The sequence below is a fragment of the Narcine bancroftii genome, chromosome 6 (assembly GCF_036971445.1).
Source record: "Narcine bancroftii isolate sNarBan1 chromosome 6, sNarBan1.hap1, whole genome shotgun sequence".
NCBI classification, from domain to species: Eukaryota; Metazoa; Chordata; class Chondrichthyes; order Torpediniformes; family Narcinidae; genus Narcine; species Narcine bancroftii.
In genome coordinates this window covers 72,765,657-72,791,849 of record NC_091474.1, presented here as the reverse complement: position 1 = coordinate 72,791,849, position 26,193 = coordinate 72,765,657, and the positions used below count along the sequence as shown (strand labels likewise).

Sequence of the window (26,193 nt, the reverse complement as noted above, 5' to 3'; positions counted from 1 at the left end):
TAACGACGATACTAGACAGAAGGGTGAAAGCGTACTTCGGTGCACAGAACTGAGTGACATCTGACCTTGACTTCAAATCCCAAATGCAAATTGTCATATTAAGTTAAACCCCAGAAGAAAGGAGATCCAGATACAAAACCTCAATCAGAAACGATGGTAAAGATATTAAGGATTTCATCAAAAGGATATTATGGCACAATAATAACCTTACATGTGGTCTCTAAATGAAATGCATTAGCTAAAAAAACTTGAGAAGATAAGTTATTAATTTAATTAACAGGAAGATATATTCAACTCATTTTCCACTAAATTGATACTAGATAATAACTTTATAACGATTCTACTTGTTCTTCACTGATAGGAATGAACGGCTCTCAACTCATTTATTACCCTGTAGTGAATACTCCGTTGTGGCGCACAGATTTCTCTTAGCTTCACCTTTAACATAAAAGATTAACAGCACAATTTTACCCATGGACATCCACACTAAGATTCCTGTTTGTGCCTCCTCTTTTTCTTCTCTCTGAAATTAAAGTTAATATTTAAAAGATAAATTTGGCCATCTGTCTAGTGCTGTACCATTCACACCTGCACTCCACTGGTCATTTATTTTAGGTCACTTTGCTGATGCCATTTTAACCTTACTGATTCTCCAAGGTGTTTCATTCCATTCATCCTACCAGCTTGGAAGAATAACTCATTACAATTATTTCCACAAAAAAAAAATCAAATCAAAATAACAAATTCCTATTCAATTAGTTTCCTCCTCGTTCAGCAGATGATTTTGGAGCTTTAATCAGTGTCTTAATTTTTTTAACAGTAAAGATTATGAGCACATGCGAATGAATCTTTCTTCAGCAAAACTAATTTATAATTGGACAGACTCAAAGTTTTCTGAAAGAAGGGTGAGCAAGTCACTAGAAAAGGACTTCGCCTGCAGTGGCAAGAGACAATCTGCACCTACCTTGTTGGTGATCGGACATTTATTCTCATTGGAGTCCATGTTGCTGTTTAATAAATTAGTTAAGAGCAGTTCCTTACAGATTTATTCTCAATCTGCTTAAGGCAGTGCATGGGAACCATCACACAGCCCTGGAATGTTCAGGGCTACAGACCAGAGAACACCAGTCAAGGCAATGAGAAGTTCTTGTCTGAGACTCGATTAACTTCAGTGGCCAGGCATGTGGGATGGCCTGAGCTATGTTCATGGATTCAAGTAAAGTTCAGGAACATCTCCAGCCAGATCCACTGGAGTGAGAAGCCAAACAAGGGAGTGTGGTGAGGCACCAGGGTGCACGATGATAACAACAGAGTTGTTATTATATACAAGCCTCCTGAAGAAACAGGATTAAAACCAAAGATCTCCAGGCATCCATGTCAATACCATATTTATCTCTGAGAATTTCAGGAGAATCCAAAAACTTTCAGAGCTGAACTTTCAAATGCCTCGAATCCCATTGACTCTTTCTTCCCTTCCCTGTCATTTAAATCATATTAGGTGCAAGGCAGATTTCTACACCATTGGATCCAAAGGTATCATAAACATTCCTGTTCAGATATCAGAAAATGTGCTTTAGTTTGTTTCTTCCTCTTGGGGTTAACAACAATTAGTGGATTCAAGTTACAGGTCAAAAGCTCTTTGAATTGCAGTGATTTTGGGAGATATTCAACCATATTTAAAATAAAGGGATAACAGAAAAGTTAATTTTCTTGTAATATTAATATATATTTATGTTGCAACAGTATAATGATCAGTTGTGTACCCCCCCACAGTAGGATTTTATTGTCGCAAACTAACATGATGTATGGATCAGAATTAACCCATCAATCTGATGCTATTCAACATGCCCTTCATGGATTCCACCATGGATTCATTGCCTTCTTCAACCCAACACAGAATGCAGAGTGATGTCCATAACTGTGAACATCTCTCTTCAACAGAATCCATTTGTAAATCAGCTATCATCTCTGAAAATTCTGCCTCAGGTGTACACAATCCTGCAACACGATACAGGATTTACTCCCTTGCTTGAGGCATTTAAATGTACTTATATTTATTTATCTATCTATCTTACACATACAGGCCCTCTGACCCACAAGCTCATACTGGCCAATTCAACTACAATCCCCAGTTCATTTTTGAACCGTGGGAGGAAACCAGAGGACCCCTCCCCCCCCCCCCCCCCAGGGAAAACCCACGCAGACACAGGGAGAATGTACAAACACCTTACAGTTAGTGTGGGATTTGAACCCGAGTCCCGGTCACTTGCGCAGTAACAGCGTTGAGCTAACCGCTATGCTAAACTTACTGATATTTGTTATCTCTTGCATCCTTATTTCTATTCTTATTCCACAAACACCCACACCTTCTATTTCTTTTACAATCTGTGTGGTATCAAACCTCATTTGACTGATGGAGAGAAGATTTTATTTCTGCATCCATTTTGTTTCTTTGTTTTCTACCATACCATACCATACCAAGAGAGAACGATGCAGGCAAGAACTAGGAGGACAGCCTGAAGAGCAGAACACAACTATACTTCTCTCCCCAATTCTCCATCTAATTTCACAAGTAAAACACAAATTACTCTTACAAAGCTTTATTTTTATGCAAATTGGCCATTATTGGCTCCTTGCGCTGCTATGTTCTTTCGATGATACTCTCAAAGGTTCTTCTAGATTAAAAGTTCTTCAGCAAAATGAAATAATGCCCAAAGTACTGTATTATTAAAATGGGCAAATATTTTATTGCTGATTTGGTTGAGTTAAATGAAAATATTCCAGAAATTCAATCTGAGCCAATGAGTTTGGCTCTTGAGGGACTGGAGTAAATTCCAAAGCAAGCAGTTAATGAAAACAATCTTATTCTCTTTCTTTGGAGTCAAATTCCAGGCCCCAGCCCAGCAGACTGACGTCCGAAATGCAGAGTAAACGTCAAGAAAATCTGTTCGACTTTCTAGTTCAGAAAAATTCCAGAGCAAATAATGAGAAGCTGGAAGGACTCAGTGGATTGGGTGACATCCGATGAGTGAAATGGTCAGTCATCGTCTGGGGTCAGGACACTTCATCAAGACTATCGTGGGGAGAGGAGAGAGTGAGCACAAAAGGCAGAAACTGTTCACTGTAGCAGCATGACAAAAGCAAAGGGGGAAGTTTTTGACCAGCCAATATCTCCGTATGTAGTTGTGATATCGAGATAGTGGTGAGATCCCATGGAGGATTCTTGGTTACCATTTCCCTATCCATCAACACTTGATTGAGCAAGACATTCAAAGAGAATATGGGGTCAACAATCCTCGATGTTTCTCAAAAGATTGGCATCCTAAAAAATGATCCCAGTTAGTTCTAAAATCCAGGAAATTTTACAGATCAGGTTGACAAACTCTGTAACAGAGAGAATGGAAAGTTGTGAGTTTCTGCTCCAAACCAAAATTGTTTCTTCAAACTAAAGATTCCAACGGTCCTTTGAGATAAAATGACAGAAGGAACCAAATACCTCACCTATCGAGTGAAACATTTGGATTAAACCAAACCTCTGGCCCAGCAACGATAAAGGGATGGGACAATGTGCTGCAATTAATCAATTCTTTCCAATAAACACTTCAATACTGCACTAACCATTGATGTGGGCCTGCATTGATCAAGCATTGATATGAATATATTGACACATTCATGTGGTTTCAAGATCAATTCACAATAACCCAGAAGTAGCTGGAATGAAGTAGGCTGACATTACGTCACTGCCATTAATGCTTGCCATGACAGTTACTTGTTCAAGTAGAAATTTATACAGCATACATTTGTTCTGGCCTTTTATTCAGGAGGGAAGTTTAGATGTTTTTTTTTATTGTCATCGATTCTCATGAAAACATTTTATGTTCTAATGCAATATGGTGGCAAAATCAAAGTTATTGTTATCATGTGAAGAAATAATAGGGCAAATACTTTCATAAAACTAAATTCTCATACAAAATTATCACAAGTGGAAGGAAGCATAATGCAACCAACTAGTAGGCAGAATAAATTAGCAGTGTATTCATTTGACCTTCGACTAGAACTCGTCTGAGCTACAAACGAGATTCTGGGAAATGGGAGGGTGGCCACTGTAAGGCTTTTATTTAGGAAGGGCTGCAAAGACAAGCCAGGCTGGTGGCGGGAAGGCTACTAGATGGGAATCTGAGAGTCGGGACCTTCATTTAGAAAGGCAAACACCAATTAGGGGATAGTCAGCATGGTTTTGTGTATGGGAAAATCACTTCACACATCAAAACATACAAGATCCTAAGGGTTCTCAACAGTACGACTCTATGGGAGAAAATTGATCCAGGAGTCACTTAAAAAAAACATATCACCCATTTAAGACAGCAAAGATTGGAAAATGTTGCTCTCTAACAGTCTGGAGTTTTTGGAATCTTCATCAAAGGGCAGTCGAAACAATGTTTTTAATTGGGAGGCAGATAAATTTTTGATAAGCATGGTTTTGCAAGGTTCAACAAATAAACATAAATGCAGAGTTGAGAACATCTGATTAGCCATGAGTGTCAGGGCAGTCATGAGCGAGGAATGGTCTAGTCCAGCACCTGATTCATGTCTGTGTTGATGCAATCCTGCCAGCTGTACTCCCAATTCAATCACTGTCCACACGTCCATTCCTTCTTCGAGACATCCTTAAACTGTATCTCACTGCCAGAGGATCATCCCTGGTTGAGATGGTTAGCTGGCTTCCTGTCAGTAATATGCACCCATTCCAGCTGTGACCAGCTGCCTTGGGTTGTGTTGGCAGTCTCTTAGACAGGGGGACGAACAATTGCTACATACATGTTAGTTGAAGTGAAATCAAAACATTTCTAAACTTTGGGGTTTTATTGAAGCATTGGAGCGTGAAATTGATTATAAAGTCAAATCAAATGATGATCAATCACATTGTTAGGAGACGAACGTTGGACATTTCATAAATTTAATATAAATAAACCACACTCACAAAATAAAAACAGTCGTTGGATATATTCACTACTTAAATGACTGCAGAAAGAACTTGAAAAAATATCATTCGAATTAGTTTTAAAAGGCTTAATATACTTGTCAGGTCATTTTAAGGGCACTGGAAAGGGAAATACATTACCTCCATGCAGATATAAAATGTTGCTCCCATATAAGAAATAATTGAATGTCAGAAACTAGGATTGATATTTTGAGCCTTGTTACTTCCCATTCCTGACAGAAATCAGTTCCAAATCCCTGTATCAGGCAGTATCACAATCCAGTTACTTGCCATGGAAGATCCCTTTGCCAACATTGTTTGAGAAATATAATAATATCAAAATAAACTTTCTTGGCTTTCTGTGCTGAATTTTATTTGGTTAAATTATCTACCCTTTAGGAATGGTTAGATTAGAGGTCCTGAATATTAAACAATTCCATCCTGAACCAGGGTTAGAGAATAAAATCATTGGGTTTTTGTTTAAACATATAATATTTTATGTAATTCCAATCCTATTGGTCATACTTTATCACAAGCTTTCCCAATAACATCAACACCACCAGGACAACATCATAAATGATACTAAAGTTTCTGTTCTGAGCCACCATTTATTGCCCATACTGAATTCCCCTTGTGATGGTGGAGGTTAGCTGCCTTCTTGAACTGCTGTGACCTTTCCATGACAGTGCCCAACAGAATGGGGGCTTTGGGAGATGGAACGAGTGGCAGTGAAGGACTATGATGAATTTCCAAGCAGGTCAGAGGAGGGGAACCTACAGGAGGTGGTGTTTCTAAGTATCTGCACTGTATATTAATTAAAGCTTTAATTTCTGTGATAGTGAATCTTTGTCTGCCTTATGGCAGACTGAAGGAAATTTCATTTAATATCACATTTTCTGTTTTATTACATGACAGTAAAAGAATCTTGAATAATATATGGAAAATGTGACATCGATATAAAAACGACACTGCATGTTGATTTTTTAATTATTGCAGAGTATAAAGGGAATGATAAAGGTAACTTCCAAATGTATCTGCTAATTAAAAGAGAGATCATTTTATCTCATTAGCAGGAGAAAGCATGTACTTTGCACATGGATGTGAAGTTTTCCACAGGTAACGAGCGAAGTTGGACATTCTGCAATTATACATGAACGGTCAACTCTCCCTTCAAGTGAACCACTGCAGATTAAAGGCACACACAACTGCCAGCCATTGGGTCAAGGGTTTGGTTGGCAAAGATGGGCCAAATGGCCTCTTTCCATGCTGTACAGCTCAATGAATGTGCCCAAAAGGCAAAACTAGGATGGTTTATGGAACATTATTCAGCTGGGTCAAGTTTTGGTGCATTGAATGTTGACTAGCAAGTGGCTGGTTGTGACAGATCAATATCTTACCCTAAAGGGGATGGACAGAAACCTGTGAAATAATTGGCCAAGCAGACCCTTGAGAATCAGTCGACCAACCAATCAACTCAAAGTCCATCCACTGAAAATATCTTGTGCTCGGAAAGGGATCAATTGGTGCAATCAGATGATCGGAGTTGGGAACCAAGCTGAGCTCAGGATCAGGGAAGAGGACCAGGATCTGGCTCAGGGACATGATCAAAGTCGAGGTCAGTTCAGATTCAGCTGCATCTGCTTATTTGGGCTGATGGATCAATGGTATCTTTGCCTGGCGATGCTGAAATAATTGACTTCATTTCCATTGGCCAAGTCTTCCAAAAAGCCTGTCTGCCACAATATTGTGGATCTCCCAGTGGCCACCCATGTCAATTCTCTTTCCTATTCCCTTGCTGACAGGTCTGTCCATGGTCTCATGATCTGCTCAAGACCACCTGCAAATTGGAGGAACGACACCTCTTCTTCTGACTGGGCTCCTACCAACCAGATGGCATCAACTTCTCCTGTTTCCGTTAAACCCCTCCTCCATTTCCTTTCCTCTAGTTCTGTCTCTCTCTTCCCTTTTCCCTCAGTCTCCTTTCACAGAGCCAAAATCAATTCTCACCTTTCCTTTCATCATATCCAATTTAAACCTTTTGCCTGCTGGTCTCGACCCCTCCCCTCTTCCATTCTTTTGCCTTTCCCTCTGTTTTTATTGAGATGCCTGCCTACTTTTCTGCAGACTTTCATGTTTCAACACCCCCCCCCCCCCACCTGTCACCAAAAATAAACAGCAACTGTTGATCTTATTTAAATTCCTTCAGATCTCACACAAAATTGTGCACAAAATATGGAAGGATGGAGCCAACTCATCCACAAAATCTACAGTATTTTCCAAATTACAAACAGCATTTCATAAGGACATAAGAATCTGGACCGGTGTCTTCAAGTATTCCTCGTTATCGACTCATCTCTTTTCTCATGCTCCTTCTCCAGAATCTTGGTTCCCAGTGATCCAAATCCATACCTCGTTTTGACCTGGAATATATACAATTAATCCATGGGGCAAAGAATTCCGAAGATTCCCTCTCTGAGAAAGAAATCCCTGCTGTGCCTGTCTTCAATGGACCCTTTATGTCTTTGTGGCCCAACTTTCCTTGGCTCCATTGGAAAAGCTGAATGCATTGCACTCAGTTCCTTTATCTAAGTCATTAATTACAGATCAGTGATTCTCAACCTTTTTCTTTCCACTCACATACCACTTTAAGTAATCCCTATGCCATCGGTGCTCTGTGATTAGTAAAGGATTGCTTAAGGTGGTATGTGAGTGGGAAGGGAAGGTTGAGATTCACTGAAATATTTTGCTTGAGAAAAATTGTAATTTCCTTTGGAGTTGTGAAACCATGCACATAACGAGTCAATTAGGTACAATTAAAACAGTGGTTTTCAACCTTTTTCTTTCCACCCACATACCACCTTAAGCAATCAAGGTATAATTAAGGTGGTATGTGAGTGGAAAGAAAAAGGTTGAGAACCACCATTATAATCGTTTGTAGCTGTGGCCCCAGTGCTAATCCCTGTAGCGCCCTACTTATAACTGCTTGCCAACTTAAATTTGGTTACTGTTAACAGCTCCTGTATTAAATATTTATCACCATCCATAAACATTTTACTATCTTCAATATGCATGGCTAATTACCACAAAATAATGTAATTACATAACAAATAAATATTTTAATTTCAGTACAACCTTATCGATAGAAACTAAGCTGCCAATGGTCAGGTTGTAAAAGAATTAGACTCGAGCAGTTAAACTTTGTCAAAAAGAATGTCCTCAGAGAGAGACCCTAAAGGCTAATCAGGAGCTGAATGGGTTTGTAATCATCCAGTCTCAGATATGTGGTGATGTGGGAATACAACTGAAGTATCCGGACATCAATGAGGGAACACGTGAACCCTATGATGAAGAACTTGAATATCTGGGCAGAGTTAACATGCATTTAGGAAAGAAAACTCACATTTGTCAAATCTGGACTTGGAAGAAGAATGTTACATATGTGAACTGGTTTCTGGGCTGCAGATAGACTTTTGCAAGCGTTTTAGATGAAATGCCAAACAAGAAATTATTCTACAAAATTAGAATTCATAGTAGAAAAGGATAATATACTGTTATCATGAACAAAACATTGAAAATATTCGGTTAAAACACAATGCTGGAGAAACTCAGCAGGTCAAACAGTGGACTTTATACAGCAAAGATAAAGATACCAAACCAATGTTTCAGGCTTGAGCTCTTCATCAAAGTATGAACAAAATGTTGGCCAGTGCCAAAACAGGGGGCATGGGGAGGAGCACAGTCCAACAGACAGGTGATAATAGGTGGATAAGGGAGGGAGAGCACACCGGCAAACAGGGTGGGGGGGGGGTGAGATGACTGTGAATGGAAAGGGAAGGGACTGGAGAGTTGGAGGAAAGATGAGATGGGGCAGAGGGAGGATGGGGAGTGGGCTAGTAGAAACTGGAGAAGTTGATGTTTATGCCATCCTGTTGGAGAGTGCACAGAAGGAAAATTTGGACTTGCTCCTCCAACTTATGGGTGGTCTTTAAGGCCATTTAAAGACATGTCAGCACAGGAGTGGGACACAGAATTGAAATGGTTGGCCACAGGGAGATCCCAGTCACTGATGCAGACAGAACTAAAGGTGCTTAGCGAAGCGATCTTCTGGTCTCCATCCAGTCTCTCTGATGTAGAGAAAGCCACAACAGCAGCACCAGATGTAGAAGGTGACCCCTGGGGGTACACAAATGAAGTACTGCTTCACTCGGAAGAACTGTTTGGGGCCCCAAATGGTGGTGAGGGAAGAGCAAGGGTGCAATTCCTGCCATCTGCAGGGAAAGGTGCCAAGGGGGCGATTGGTTGAGAGGAATGAATGGACAAGGGAGTCACAGAGAGAGTCATCTCTATGGAAGGCAAAGATGTGTCTGGTCATGGGATCATGTTAAAGAATAATGTGTTGGATGGAAAAATCAGGTTGTTGAGAAGCTTTAACTCATGGAGTTTTGGTCCAACTATTCGTAGGCTGTAACAATGATTTGGATGAGACAGTCATGTCATATCTATGCTGATGAGGTACAAAGCTGAGAGGTAACGTACATTGTATTTCAGAGGATATTGACAGGGTCAGTGAATGAGTGAAGAATAGAAAAGAATGTGGTGAAATGTGGTTCAATCAATTCAGTCGAAAAAATTAAAAGGTGGAGGAGTTTTTTTTTTAAAGGGTGAGAACTTGAAAGGAGGTTGATATTCAAAGGGATATTGTACACATATCAGTGCATGTACAGAAAGTAAAAGGTAAATAGTAGCTTGACCTTTAATGTGTGAAGAATTAAATGTAAAAACAAGTTCATGTTTATTGTCACATGCCAAGAAGCAGAGAAAGAGGTTGTTTTGCAAGCAGACCAGTGGACATCTCATGTACAGTAGAACAGTAAGGGTTACAGACAAGAGATCAGTTGGAGTGCACCAAGGCAACATAATTTTAGTATTTCAGGGATCATTCAGGAGTCGAAGAGGAAGAAACAGTCCTTGAATCTGGTTAATCATCTTCCTGATGAATGTTTCTCCAGGGCAGCAGGAGGAATGGATGGAGTTGATGGCCTGAACCATGTTCACAACTCCCTGTAATTTCTTGTGGTCTTGGTTGGAGCAGTTCCCCTGTCCCACGGAGTGATGCACCTGGCAGGATGCATTCATCAGTGCCTCCGTGGAAGATGTTGAGGGACACAGATGATCTGTCAACTTTCCTCAGGCTACAGAGAAAGTGGAGGCCCTGGTGAATTTTCTTGGTCGTGGCATTGAGCTGGGTGGACCAGGAAAGGTGAAAGGAGATGTTTACCTGTCAGAACTTAAAGCTGTCAACTGCTTCCACCTTAGCACTGTTGATCCACACCAGGGGGTGGTCTATGCCCCTCCAGGTCTATAAACAGTTCTGTGGACTTTCTGACATTGACGTATCAAATCACTAATCCCTTTACTTTCTTTCTATATTCCACCTCATCATTGATGATGGGATCATCCAAAGTTATAGATGGAGTTACAGCAGTCATAGGTGAACAGGGAGGAGAGGACAGAGTACACAACCTTGTGTGGGCCCCAGTGTTAAGGAGGATCATGGAGGAGGGGGTGTCTCCAATCCTCACTGATTGTAGCCAATAAAAGTCATGGATCCAGTTGCAGAGAGGGATGCCAAGGTCATGGTGTTTGGGAATTAGTTTGCTGGGTATTGTGTTGAAAGCAGATCTGTTGTCTGGCCTCAGTGTTCCAGGGCTGAGTGTCGGTTCAGTGAGATAGGTCTGCTTTCAGCAGAATGGGAACTGGTTTAAAAAAAATAAAGAACATAAGAAATAGGAGCAGGAGGTGGCTATTCGGTCCATCAAGCCTGCTTCACCATTCAATGAGATCATGGCTGATCTACTACCCTGAATCTTGAGGCTATGTCCTCAAGTTCTAGTCACCCCCACCAATGGAAACAACTCACCTTCCTCTTTATTATCTAAGCCTTCCATAGCTTTATACATTTCCATAGATCCCCTCTCATTTTTCTAAACTCCAGCAAGTCGTCCTTCTGTAATTAAGGAATAGAGGAAGATCATTAACCTGAATCATTAACCTGTTTCTCACTCTATAGAGGAAGTGTTCACCCACTGGATATTTCCACCATTTTGTGTTTCCAACCAGTCTGATTGCTTTGCTTTAAAAATTCAAACAACAGTAAGCCTTTGTTGTGAAATAATCCAGCATTTTAGAAGTCAATCTTATGAACCTTCTCCGAACTGCCTTCAAAGCAAATGTACCCTTCCTTGAGTAAGGGGGCAGATGCAGGTGTGGTCTCATCGAACTCTTGCAAAATTGCAGTGAGTGCTGCACTCCATCCCCATGCAGTTGAGGGCAATCTTCCACTGACCTTCCTAGTTACCTCCCGCCCATTAACTTTATGCTAGCTGTGCAATGTCTGAATACAACTTAGCTCACATCCGCCCATGTTACATTTTGCCTGACATAGTTTGGTCTGTTCCATCCCCTGCAGTCACAAAACTTCCATAAGGCACTTGGTCCCTTTGTCAAGGTTGTTAATGGGTCAAATCACACAGACTGCCCATCACAACGCACTCACTGAGGGACAAATGCATCTATATTCGACCCTTGGCTCAGCCCTGGACTCACCAACTCCATTCCTTCCTGTGTGGAGTTACAGAGCCTGAATGTATTCACCCCCCACTCCCCCCCAGCCCTCCACTGAGTTCAGGCAAATGTCAAGTTCTGCATAAGAAGAATTTGAGGATCTTAACAAGCAGATTTACTCACAAATAGAGGCAGAATGTTGTGCAACTACTGTACATCAGCAGTGGGACCCATCTTGCAGGCAGCATTGTGAGATGTAAAAGATGCAGTGGAAACGAGCCAGGCTGAAAATGCTAAAGGCAGGCAGGCAATGGAAGGAAAGCACTTCAGGAAGTCATCAAGCAACCACAAGGGGTGATGAACTATTCTCCATGTGACATTAAGGTTCCTGAGCAAGTGGAGAGGCTGGGAAAACAACAGCCACGAGCATTGACTCCAGCTGTGGATAGTGGGGAATATGAGCGCTTGTAGAGATACTGGGCAGCGGCCAAGTCTCAACATAAAGGCAGTCAACTATACTGATGACTCTGGGCAACAATTTTTCTGGAAAAAAGGGGATTGTAGTAGACAACTTCAAGCTGAACACAAAGATCATTCAAGATTTGCTGTATCATGTAGGAAGTTGGAGAAACACTAAATGAACTTTAATTGAATTTAGCATTAAGTGTAAACTCGCCACAATTGTAACAGAATGCATCACAGCTGTTGTGACATTGGCAGACATTTCTGCTGTATTGAATCTTCCTAAAGGCAATAAATGCTATTGTTAAGTACATAGACTACACTATTGCCTGAAGAACATGTGCATCAACATGCATTCAATGTATAACAATGTAATGCACAGCATCTGTAATGTGAGCTGCTTTTATAGCCTGTCTGCTTCTATCCTAAGCGTGACCAGACCCAAGACATTTGCATCGCACCTACAAAGAGAGGATGCCCAGGCATGCTTGGACTGACAAAAACAGCTAGCTTTGTGGGCAATAAACTAGCAGACTTAAAATATGGCAGGAAATCACAAAAATAAGTTATATCTAAAAAAACAGTACATGGTAGGAAAACTTTAATGCAATTTTTGAAATCTGCAGTCCAAAATCCATAAAGTTTTCATAGTCTATTGTCATCCAAGGAACTCTCCTTCTCATGAGATCTCCGTGCCAGTACAGAAAAGCTTGATTAGTCAGAGCCCATTCAAGAATGCAGATGATTCCATGCCTCAGAGCGCCCCAAGAATCCGAGCACTAGTGGAGGGATGGGAGTCCCAGGTAGGGGTTCAGACAGGACCAGCCCCATGATGGGACCCATGGGAGTGGAGATCAGCAATATGGAATTCAACCCTTTCACAACTAAGCCCATGTATGAGAATTCAGTACCAGTACCACGTGCAAGAAGGGGATCGAATTAATGCTGTCCCAGGGAGGCTACATTTACTTGGCTGGGATTGTAGATCAAATTGATATGATCTGTGTTTTGTCACAATCCAGAGGTTAGAAAATGATAAACCTGGAAACTGTGACAGGTGCAGATGTATTTGAGTGATGAATAATCCAGCATTCCTTTGTTTTAAAGTTGACTTGCACAAGAGGGGGTTGGGTCAGCAGACCACACCAAAATTCTGTAGAAGTTCTGGTGTCATATGAAGCCTCCGCAAACTCCTGAGGAAGTAGAGGCACTGATGTGCTTTCTTCACGATAACTTTAGTATGTTGCTCTTCCTTGTACACAATTCCCGAATAAAGTAAAAATCCCCTTATGAAAACTTCACCTCATATTCCAATATTACAACATATTCAATAGTTGGTTTCTAAATAAAAAGGAAAATAGAAGAAAAAGAAGGACCCTCCCCCCCTCTCCCATTCTAATCCTACCTCTCCCATTAAACACAGTCACCAACAAATAATACACAAGGAATCAAGTCTCAACTATTGGACAGGAAACCCCCAGAGCACCCCTGCCCATATATTCAAATTATAATAGTAGACCATGAATGGGCCCCATATCTTGTCAAATTCAATCTTGATCTCTTTAATGTTTTATCTCATTTTCTCCAAACTTAAGCAAGACAATAACACCCCGTACCCACTGCATACGAGTTGGTGCTCTGCTGTCTTTCCATTTCATCAAAATTGCTTGTCCAGCCATCAGTGAAATAAAAGCTACAATTCTTTTCTGAATTAAGTACAAGAAAATATTTTCCTCTCGAGAATAACCAAACAAAGCGATAAAAGGACTCGGTTCCAATTTACTCCTCAGAATCTCTGATAAAGTTTGGAAAAATTATTCCCAGAATTCTTTTAGTTTTGGACATTCCCAAAATGTGGTGGAATATATTCGGTGAAGAAAAGCAAAGGATCGTCCTAAGGTCAAGAAGGTGAAGAAAGAAGAAAAAAGTGCATTCTCGGAGAGAGTTTTTAAAAACTCAAAGATTTTACATTTATCATCACATCAGAATAAAAATAAGACAGTTTAACTTTGGACATTCTATGTCCCACTTTGAATTGTATTAGACAATGCCGTGCACAGAATGAAGTATTAGCAATCAGATCAAGCGTGATATCCCAGTCTTCATCTGGAATTTATATATTTAAACCTCATTCCCATTCATTCTTGATCGGGAACTTGCATTAACTTATTTACAGACATCCAGATTTCTGAACATCTTCAATATCTTCTACCAATTCCCTCTGTTGTGTCTTTGTCTCCTCACGACTATCTAGCTTTCTATTGGATATTTGCCCTCCATTCCCTGTGCCCTCTTACAGCTTCTTCCCCTCTGCCAGCAGATTTCTGAACGGACAATGAACACTTCTCCTCTCTCTTTAAAAAGTTTTTTAAAAATGTTTTTGCATTTTCACAATTGCAACTATTTCAAATAATTTAGAGTAATTTTGCATCTTGCTCTGCACAATACCCGCTGCCACAAAACAACAAATTTCATGGCACACGTTTATGACTATAAACCAGATCTCTCCAAGATAGTGCCGACAATCTGGGCCTTGTATGAATATCTAGTTTTAAAAGCGGGGAGATTCAATTTGATTTCAACGAGGGGCTGATCAGAATGAATTAGGAAGGCTTTTGGTGGGGGGGAGGGGTTAGAGAGTGAGAGGACAGGGAGAAGAGCTGGAATGCTCCCAGCCAGTATAGATTCAACGGGCCGAACGGACACTTTCGTTGCCGCAACCACCCCTTTATTCTATGGTATTGGCTTGCAAGTTCCTTCAAGTGCACGCTGTAGCCAACCCTGCCGCTCATGTACGTTTATACAGCATTTGATTTACCTCAAGTTGCTCTGAAGGGGTGTGTGTGAGTGGAATTGGGCGACACGGGCTGACATGGCCCGGGCTGTCAGCAAAAGTAACTCACTCCCGAATCACGTTTCCGTGATCCACTCCGATTAGAAATCCGGCAACATGATTGGCTGCTACTCTTCCTATTGATCACAGTTGTCCATCCTCCCAACAGCGAGGCTCCTGGTTCAGCACCCGCCCGGGCGCGCGGGGGGTCCCGGCGCCCGGCCTTGCGTCCTGCTCCGGGAAACGCAGCGGCCGTCCGTGAGGTGAGCGGCGACTGGGGTGGGGGGAGTGAGGCCCGCCGCACCGAATTGGGAGGGCCGAATAAACACCAATGAACCGAGGCAGCCCCTGCCTGCGATTGGAAAGCGTTCGAATCTCACAAGGGCGATGGATTCCGGCCACAACAGACTAGGTGTTATTTTTTTTAACGTGTACTAATCAAGAACAATTCATCCGCTATTTTTTTATTTTGAGCCTCCAATCGACTCTTGCTCGACGCCATCGCCCCTTTAGCATTGACTCGCACCGAAGCGACGCACGTTCCTACCTCGACGAAGGGCTCAGACGCCAAACTTTTGCTTCCTCTCAGTGCTGCGTGAGTTTCTGCAGATCGTTGGTGATTTCATCGCGCCTCTCCGATCGAAAGGAAAACGAGCCCGATTTCATTGTCCGGAGATCAGACGGTGCCACGGGAAGGGGAGGTCGTGTCCCCGGGCCAGTCGCTTCGTCCCAGTTAACCTTTCACCTCTGACAACACGGGCGCCGTTTCTGCACCTGATCTGAACGAATAAAAGGGCCCTTTGCAGCAGGGATTTGGGCGGCAAGACCATGCAAAAGGGATAAATTGTGCCTCTCGTTCAACATGCCACGTCTCCCATTCTATAGCGGGCAGACGACGTGAAGTCACGACCATTAAAATAAAAAGCGCGCCGAGTTTTGCTCCCCGTGCCGACGAGTTGGGCTGGAGAGTGTGTTTGACCATCAGTGCAGGTCTTGTTGCACCAAGGCTGTGCGGGGGAGGGAGGGGGGAAATGATGGCACCAATTCCACACGGAGACAATGAGAACGATAAACCCCGTTATCGACACATACCCCCGTGCACTTGTCCATCCAGATAGTGGAGCAGATCAGAAAAGGAGCGGGAGGTGGTTAATCCGGATCCTTGGCGTCTTTGCAGCTAGTATTAGTAAAGGAGAGTTTCTCACCCAAGTATGAACATTGTTCGCGGTTCTGGCCGTGAAATAATTGACACGAAGAAAGTAAACGAGACTTTCATTGGTACTTTCTTGGTCAGCTCTAAACGATCGATGGATTATATCCCCGCCACTTGGAAATGGAGAAAATGAAGGACTGAGGGAATCTAAAGTTCGTTTTCAATAAGATTCGAGAATAAACCTCTTGTGCTCAGCCAAGGCGAACGGTTTTAGATGTTATCCTTACTTGATACAAATGTTTACATGGGAAGAAACATTCCGGAGAGCAGGCCGTTGTCAGCATTCTGGCCCGTCACCACTGTATCGGACCTTGTCGCATCAGGGTCGCCTCCTCTGCCTGGGATTCCAAGTTAGACTGGCCCGGTTCTCTCTCGGACGGGCAGCTGCAGTGGAATCGCGTTCTGAAACAGGCCAACGGTGCACACAAGATTTTGAGTTTTGCTTTCATTTCGCCTTCCAGTGGTCCTCAACCTTTATTCCCCACTCACATCGCACCTTAAGCAATCCCTTGCTCATCGCAGAGCACCTGAGTGGAAAGAAAAAATGTTGAGAATCACTGCCTTAAGCCCTTCCAAACGTTTATACAGGATGTATTATGAGGGCGACCATGGGAGTGGTACATGGGGAAATGAGAAGTTCTCATTTCAACTCTTAGGGGGAGATCAACTTGTTTTACAGGTTAACAAAGAACGGATTGGCCAAGAAAGTGCAGACGCGAGGATTGGACTGAAAGGTCCAAACCCACCAGGTGGAAGGAAGGAGCATTTCGCGGTTCCGAGGACCTGTTGGGAAATGTTCGCTGCTCGGTTCACCTCCACGTTAAAACGGGTTAAGGTGAAAATGCCCAGAGATGGTGGCGTTCCCGTGTGCGCCTGGTGAACAAGCCGAAAACTGCTTGGCAGATCTGACAGCATCTGCGGAGAGGTTGGGGGTGGGGGGGGGTGGGGGGGGAAGAGATAACATTTCAGGGAGATCAGTGGCTTTCAAACTATTGCTTCCCACTCATTACTAACCACAGAGCACCTCTGGCACAGGGATTGCTCACAGTGGAAAGAAAAAGTTTGAAAACCACTGGCAGATTCGACTTCAGATTTGCAGCATCTGGGATTGTTGATACATGTTGCTGTTTAACTTTTACCCGACACGAGGATGTGCGTGTTTCCAATTCTGCAGAGCAGTGAAACCATTGACAGACAGATTGTCTATTCGTCCTCACTCCAGTTGGGTCGGTTCTGCGTTCTTAAAACTCAAGCAAATTTAATTTCCTGTCAAACTTTGTTCAGAACAGATTCATTAACCGAAGGCTCCATTGAAGTGATTATGAAGCATTATTTAATGTGTGTGGGGGATGCGCCGACAATAAAAGACCTATTTTCATTAGTACTTTCTCACGGGGAATATCCAGAAAAGCCTCGCAGGCCTGTTGTTGTTTTTCATTAGTACCTAACAATTCCGCTGACACGGTTATCTAATGCAAAGTGTTCCTTCGGCTTCCAGGAGCATTTGGAGGTTGGGACTTGGGCGGGGTAATCTGTAATTGATAAGAAGGCGGCATTTCCACAAAATGTAATGACTTGGATCGGCGCCCCACATTGCACCGGTTGTCAGCGGTGTCACACAACACGGGCACATCCACGCCGGCCGGAGTGCCCCCCGATCTGGTCCCATCTGCTTTCATTCAGGCCAGATCCATCTCAAACTTTTCTATCCTGTTCAACAGTCTTTCAAAGGTTACAATGGTCCCATCTCGACTGGCAGCTTGTTCGATATACAACCCCACTGTGAAAAGGTTGTGCAACTTAACCTTTGCCTTGTTCTGATGGAAGGTGGTTCATTGGCACCATGTTGTGCCAATGTAAACCTTTTTCTTGCCACTTACATACCACATTGCCAATTGGTGCTCTGTGAATTGCTTAAGGTGGAAAGAAAGTTTGAAAACCCCTGTTTTAATCGTCCCTCATTGACTCGTTATGTGCACGGTTTCATAACTCCAAAAGAAATGGGCCAATGACAATTTTTTTCATGCAAAATATTCCAGTAACAATTGGGTCAAGAGTAGTGATTCTCAACCTTCCCACCCACATCCCACTTTAAGCAATCCCTTACTAATCACAGAGCACCGATGGCATAGGGATGACTTAAGGTGGGATGTGAGTGGAAAGAAAAAGGTTGAGAACCACTGCCTTGGATGCAGCCTGCCCTGATTCTTTCCAGCATTTTGATTCTGTTCCAGATATCCAGCATTTCAATTTTAAGCTTTTCGTTTTATTCAGACATTAATGGGCAGCAGCTGGTGTTGTCTACACTCTGAGAAATGCCAAAGAGATTGACAATGTGTTTGGAAATCAACAAGACACTTTAAAACGGCCTGTTGGAAATGATAAAGATTGGTTTCTCTGCAATTAATAAACTGAATTTTATTTGCAGGAGAAAATATATTTAGGAAGATAAATTCTGGGCCTGTATTGCCAGCAGCATCTGGAGCAACCCCTAATGAGCCCACAGTGAGCCTGGCATTTTCTGAACCAACCTTCGTCTCAAAGTTCCATCTTCAAGATTTTGCGTGCCCTTCCTGGAACTTCACTTCAATTTCAAGTCAAGCTGCTTTTTCCTTCTCCCTGAAAGCAGGTGATTTTTTTTTCCTCTCTATATCAAGGTACTTTATGAATGCAAATATAAAATACTACCCACGGTGTTGGAATTGTAAACAATCATCTACTGAAATATAACTTAGTTAGAATTACACAAATCTTTGCTAAAAAGTTTTCAGTAACTATAAATGAGAAACAATGGTTTAAAATACATTCCTTCATTTTAATGTTTTGAAAATGCAATTAGAATGTGGAAGATCCATTGCTATCAACATTTTACCATAATACAAGGTGTGACATATGCAGACATTAGTTTTCTGACTTAGTTGGAGTTATTGGGTAGTAGATTTAGGACGGAGATGAGGATGGCTTTTCCTAGAGGGTGCTGAATCTGTGAAATTGAAGGAGTGGAGACAACCTCAGTAAATATATTTGACAAGGTTGGTTAGATTTTTACGTATCTAATTTTTTTTTCCCAAACATCATGTACCCACTGCCCATGAGTCAGTGAGAGTTCATCTTTACACTTAATTAAAACCCCTCATCTGGCTATCAGCCGACTAAAAGCTGAAACCTTCTCTTGAGATGCTGACAAAGATATAGTTGGATCGCAGACAAAGCCAAACAAGGCAATTAGAAGGCAAGGATCTATTTTAGTCTTAAAGATTGAAAAATTTTTCCCCAAAATCTTCCTAAATTTAGGACATTCCCAAAACATGGATTAGTGAGGGCTCTACGATTTTACACATTTCACACACTGGATACAACATGTGCATTAAAATGAGATAATTTAAGTTTGGACCTGTGTGTTCTGTGAACCACTTTAAGTCGTAAAAAACAATGTCAACAACAAAATGAGTGGAACACCAGTTCTCATCTGAGAAGGTTATATTAAGATCCCATTCCTAATCATTTTTAATCTTAACTATTGAGGTTAGTCTTAAATCCAATAAATATATGATGGTCCTTATACTACAATATTGATATTTTACTGTTATGAGCAGATTGCTTATAAAGTAATTTGTGATTTTCTTTTTTAATCTTAATATTAATTAACAATTAAAAATGAAAATAGGAAACTTTAGAGCATTTTTACCAGTTATATATTATGTATACATTTTGTTAATTCCTTGTTATGTCAATGCAACATGATTATGAAATTATTTTATTGAGCTCAATAAAAGTATTTTAAGAAAAATATAGATTTTTACTGAGTAGGGGAATTAAGGGATATGGGGAAAGACAGGTAGGTGGAGTTGAGCCCATCATCAGATCAGCCGTGATCTCATTGAATGGCGGAGCAGGCTTGACGGGCCGGATGGCCGATTCCTGCTCCTATTTCTTGTGTTCTGGCTGCAACACATCTTGCATATTACACCAGGGAATGGTGTTAAGACACAGAAGCCCAGAATAAAATGCTTTCACGCTGTGACTGAAGTTTTGACCCAAAAGTGCCAGAAACAATGCCACTTCTAATATTTACCTTGTAAAAGATTTTAAGTTTGGAGCAGAGGGCCAAATCTAGGTAAACAATCAGATGAAGAGATGTGGAAGGATGGAATGACAAAACCAGTGGGAGAGGGTCCTGCAGCAATCTACAGGTAATGATAAGATGCTGAAACTTTAAAAAGTTATCCACAACTAATCACTAGTGCAATCTGTAATAGGTTACATACAGTATTCATTTCTCAAAAATGTTCAAGAGAAATTCATGATAAAAAGCATTGGCGTTCTGCAATGTTTTATGTGCATTGGACCGCTATGTTCGGGCACCTGCCTACATTTTTCTCATACCTTGATGAAGGGCGCAAGCCCAAAATGTTGGTTATGTACATAAAGGACAATGTTTGACCTGCTGAGTTTCTCCAGCATTGTATTTTTCTTCAACCATAGTGTCTGCAGACTTTAATGTTTCACTACTGAATTCATTGCAAACAGTTTATAGCACAATTATAAAAGAACCCAGACATTTTGACAAAAGAACATTTAATACTTGTTTTTCTGCTTTTCAAGTTTCCATGATTCAGCTTGAAAACACTTTCACAAGGGAGGTTCAGCATTCTTGGAAGACATCTTTTTGACGGAAGATTTTAATGTTGTCGGTCAAATTAGGGATTAGATCAGTGTCAAATTGTAATGTAATAACCTGCACAAATTCTATTCAACTCTAAAACGATTAACAAAGATGTAGTGAAATAAATGAAAGAGGATTTTTCAATGATAGTAGCTAAAGAAAGCATTCAAAATGTAACACCATTCCTAATGTAAACAAGGTTTTAATTGAAATCTCTCTTCCAGAACTAAGTGAGTATTCTGCAATAATTTGCCACTGTCTGAGGCGATGTGGGTGCAGAGTTTCGGCACACTGCTTCTCTGACTCTTGCTGGGCATTTATTAACAGCTGATATGAAGAGAGAAAGCTGTAAATACTCAGCAGGTCCTAGAGGAAGCAGAGACAAACAACATTTGCAGGTTATGACCTTTCAACAGAATTGGGCAAAGTTAGGAAATTGGCATTGTTTCAGCTTATGCAGAAAGGGGCAACCAGAACTGCACACAAGAGACCCCTTCACCCCAGGATTAATAAGATCACAGCTGACCAGATTATAAACCCAACTCCACATTCCCATTTGGCCCTGGTAACCTTTTATCCAAGATCACAAGATAAAGGATCAAAAGTAGGCCATTCGGCCCTTTGAGTCTGCTCCGCAAATCCATACCCTGAGCTAAATTGTTCTCACATCTAGTTCCAAATTCTGGCTTTTTACCCATAACCCTTGATACACTGACCAACTGGAAACCTATCAATCTCCTCCTTAAACTCCCCCAACAATCCAGCCTCCACAGCTGAAAGTGGCAATGAATTCCACAAATCCACAACCCTCTGGCTACAGAAATTTCTCCTCATTTCTGTTTTAAACGGTTACCCTCTAATTCTAAGACTGTGCCCTCTTGTCCTGGATTCATCCACCAAGGGAAACATCTTATTCACATCTACTCTGCCCAATTCTTTCAGCATTTGAAATGTTTCTATGAGATCCCCTCTCATTCCTCTAATCTCCAATGAATACAGTCCAAGAGGCAGTGAACATTCCTCATATGTGAGCCCTTGCATTCCAGGAATATTCCTGGCAAATCTTCTCTGTACTCTCTCCAACATTATTACATCCCTTCTAAGACAAGGGGCCCAAAACTGCACACAGCACTCCAAATGAGGTCTCACCAGTGCCCATAGAGCCTCATCAACACCTCTTTACTCTTATACACTATTCCCCTTGAAATGAATGCCAAATAACATTCATTTTCTTTACTGCAGATCCAGCCTGGTGATTCACCCTCAGGTTATCCTGCATGAGGACCCCCAAGTCCCTTTGCACTTCCAAATTTTGAATTTTCTCCCTATGTGAATAATAACCTGCCTGTTTATTTCCTCTTCCAAAATGTACAAGCGCACATTTCTCAACATTGGATCTCATCTGCCATTTCTTTGCCCCTCTCCTAAACTGTCCAAGTCTCTCTGCAACCTCTCAGTTTCTTCACCACTTCCTGCTCCACCACCCATCATGGTGTCCTCTGCAAACTTTGCCACAAAACCCATTCAATCCATAATCTATCGTAAAAAGAAGTGGCCCCAACACCGATCCCTGCAGAACTCCACGAGTAACCGGCAACCCACCAGAACAGGATCCCTTTACTCCCACCCATTGCCTTCTACCTAGCAACCAATGCTCTACCCAACCAAATCTCTCTCTCCTGTAATTTCATGGGCTCTCACGTTATTAAGCAGCCTCTTATGTGGTGCCTTATAAAAATCCAAATATACGACATCCACAGCCTCTCCCTTGTCCGCCCTACTTGAGATTTCCTTAATAAAATTTCAATAGGGATCCCTCAGAGAAAGTATTTGTCCTCATCCCTAACTATTAAACAGTGAGTCCCAGTTCTAGGTTTCCTTCTTAGGAAACATTCTGTCCACATAAAATCCTGTATGGATGCCATTTGTTTCAATCAAGTCCCCTCTCACTCCACTGAACTCCAGTGGAAGTGAACCTTGCCTGTCCAACCCATCTTTAAATCATTCCTCCCAACCATACGTCCAGTTTTTCAGAGCTGATCTGTTTGGAAGAGCTGTGAAATGGAGATGAATGAGGAGGACAAACAACTTGGAAGTGATAGATGCAGAAAGGTGCAGTTACAGTAAATCTGAAATAAAAAGAATGCTGGAAATACCCAACAAGCATCTGTGGAGAGAGAAAACGAGTTAGTTACAGTCTGATGACTTTTCACCAAAGCTAGCTAATTCTGACATAAAGTGGAAAGGTTGATTATCTGAAATTCTTGAATTCAACTTTGAGCCTTGACATTTGTAAAACCTTTACAATCATTTTCTGTTCTTGAAGCTCATACTGGGCTTAGTTAGAACAGCACAAGAAGCCAAAGGCCTTTCCAGTTTGTTTCAGAACAGGACACCTCTGATGAAAGGTCTTCAGCCTGTGACACTGTCTCTGTTTCTCTTTCTGCATAGATATCACATGAGAGACTAAGTTTTTCCAGAATTCTTCTTTATTTTAGTTTCCAGCAAGGGTGACATTTTGTATTGCACAATTCCAATGTGCTTTTAGACTCTGTGCTCTCCCCTCATTTATCCTCTTTTAATTAGTTGTTCCAGACAGACAAGATCACCATTTTCCAGTCCAGACCATCACCATTCTCACTACAGAGTGTCTTGCTCTCTACTTTATCCCAAACATGTAGAAAGATTGTTCTCCACGATGGGAGAGTCTAGGACAAGAGGGGACAACTTCAGGATTGAAGAGAGTCTGCTTAGAACAGAGATGTGGAGGACTTTCTTCAGCCAGAAGGTAGTAACTCTATGGAATTTGCTACCACAGGCAGTTGTGGAGCCCAGATCATTGGATGTTTTTAAGGCAGAGATTGACAGGTTCTTAATTAGCCAGGTTATGGGGAGAAGGCCAGGCAGTGGGGCTGGGTGGGAGAATAGATCAGCTCATGATGAAATGGCGGGGAAGGCTTTATGGGCTGAATATTTCTGCTCCTGTCTTGTATCCTTTGTTCTCTCCATCCAACATGCTCTTTTCCTAACTTTACTAGGTTCTGATTATTTGAAACTTTAATTCTGTTTCTTTTCCTTGATGCAACTAACTCAATTCTGTATTTTTAAAATTTCGGATTGACAGTTAATCTACAGTTTTTTTTTTTGCCTTACAAATCTACGCCTTCATGTCAATTCAATTTGGCTAAAATATCCTATCCAACATGCAGAGGGCCACAGGAAGTTATCTTCATATCCTCACCAACAATCCTGCTTTTGGCAACATAAAAATCAAATGATCTAGTTACTGATTTTTTTTATGTTTGCTAGTTTTCTGCTTAAATATGTGTTCATAATATACATATACTCATGCACATCAAAAAAAGCAAATAATTGACTGTAAACTTCAAATGTCCTGTTGAAGTGATAAGATGCTACATGAATTCATGTTGTTATTGGGATTTTGGAAACGAATAATATTGGTGGCATGAAATTTGCATCAAAGAAGGAAAACCAGACAGGACCACGGACGTTCTTCACTGCTGTTACACCAGGATGCATTATGGGCAGTGAAGTGATTTTAGCCTGACACCGAATCTTTGTCTTATTTTCATGAAAATTCTGGCGTCCCATGTTTAAAATTTATGACTTGATAATCCATAAGTGCATAAAGATGAACAAACAATGACCCAACTTTCATTTATTCAGGATGTTTTCCTTTATCCAGTTATTTCTTGGAATATTATCCACATTATTAGAAATTGCTCAGATATGGGCTGGAGGCGAATCTGCAGACACTCAGTGACTCTGGGGGGGATCTCTTTTGCTTCTCTCTCTCTCTCTAACTGTAAGAGGTACTTCAGCAATTCCTGCCAGTGGTGAATCTGTCTGCCTTGCAGAGGCAAAAGGGAATTTCCTGTAATATGACACTGTTTTATCACGATGATAATAAATTGAATCCTGAACTTAAATATCCCCAGACTATCAAACTGACAAAAAAAAAATCTGGTGATCCAACAGCGAATTACAATCAACTTGGGACTGAAATCGTAATGAGTTGGAAGTAGTTACAGATTTAACCTTAAAGCGTGTAGTAAGTCTTAAATTTTTTCCCCAGGAGACGTGCAGCAACACTTTCTCAGCACCAAATATTAAAGAAGCTTTCTTCTAATTCCATGCCACTGACTAAAATGGGCATGTTTTAACTAAGCCTTCTGGATCCCTGCACTGAAAACTTTAAAAATGCTATTGTACCTTAAATAATTTTTTACTGACATTTGCAAAAATTTATGTTTACACATAAAATTAGTGTGCAACTTAGCAGCAATTTAATAAATAGCTGCCACATCGCTGACATGATGTACAGCAATGGAATAGGCAGGAATATTCACCGGAAGTCTGGTTTCAGTTTCCAGATTCCATCCCCTGAGGCGGTCCTGTGGAAAGTGCACAAATTCCGAAGTAGTTCTCGGAAAACCACTGTCTGTGCAGATGATAACTTAGACTGAAATTCTTGCAACAACTCTGTAGTCGTGGCTTGCCCATCGCTACCAGCCTGGAATGCAATGAAGTTCCTCATTTCCACCAATAAATCGTCGTGTTCGGTCGGAACGGGGGGAGGTGATGTTGCTGGTTCGGAACCTCCATCAGTCTCGAGTGTTTGGGACAGCGTTATATAGTTCCTGGCACGCATCTTGGCCAGCAAAGATGATGATGATGGAAGCGCGCGACTTGTCTCCTCTTCTGTTGCAGCGCCACTGAAATGGGGTCTGGCAAAATCGTTCCTCTCAAGTATTGCAGCATCCTATCCATAAAATTGAACCAAGAGGTTGTTAGTCAATTAATTCACAGCATTCTTGGTCATTAAGTAAACGTACAGCACAGCTCAGAATGGAGAAAAAAAAGTTAAATCTTGCCAGCAGTGGGAGAGTGTCAGACCAGGAGACAAGGACATCTCTTTAGAATAGAGATCAGGAGAAATTTCTTCAGCCAGAAGCTGATAAATATGTGGAATTTGTTGCCATAGATGGCTGTGGAGACCAAAACAATGAGATATTTAAAGTGGAGGTTGATAAGTTTTTGATGAGTACCAAAAGTTATGTGAAGGCGGCAAGAAAATGGGGTTGAAAGAATATATCAGCCACGATTCAAATGGCAGAACAGACTCAATGGGTCAAGTGGCCTAATTCTGCTCCCAACTCTTGCGGTCTTTCTCAGCCCTTGTATTACAAAAGTGCTCAACTATTGAATAAACTTACAAAAGTGGGAATTATTCAAGGAATGTTCATTATTATTACAAGTTGAGAAGTCCCTAATGGAGGTGTTCAAAACCATGGAGGGTGGTCAAGACCTCACCCCATCCATAAAAATACAAATCTGTCAGCCTTCCAAGGATTTGTGTGCTGGTCATCTGGAAGGACCAAGCATTTCATGTCATCATTGCCCAAGGTCACAATTGCTTCAATTCTCAAGTGTCAGATTGGGAATAACCTGCA

The 26,193-nt window shown here is 41.4% G+C and overlaps 1 protein-coding gene across 4 annotated transcripts in view; it reads right to left on the bottom strand.

Annotated features, from left to right (window-relative positions):
• Positions 1-18,867: 18,867 nt before the first annotated feature.
• ercc6 (excision repair cross-complementation group 6) overlaps positions 18,868-26,193 on the bottom strand; it is a 63,201-nt gene continuing 55,875 nt past the window's right edge. For 3 of the 4 annotated variants that reach the window (XM_069885321.1, XM_069885320.1, XM_069885319.1), the window contains exons 21-22: positions 25,090-25,502; positions 18,868-19,036 (exon numbers count right to left, since the gene is read on the bottom strand). In XM_069885321.1, coding sequence (XP_069741422.1) covers positions 19,021-19,036; positions 25,090-25,502 — 429 coding nt within the window. In that variant the 3' untranslated portion in view covers positions 18,868-19,020. Of the gene's footprint in view, positions 19,037-24,383; positions 25,503-26,193 lie in introns of those variants that run through there. The other variant, XM_069885322.1, reaches the window with a different exon arrangement.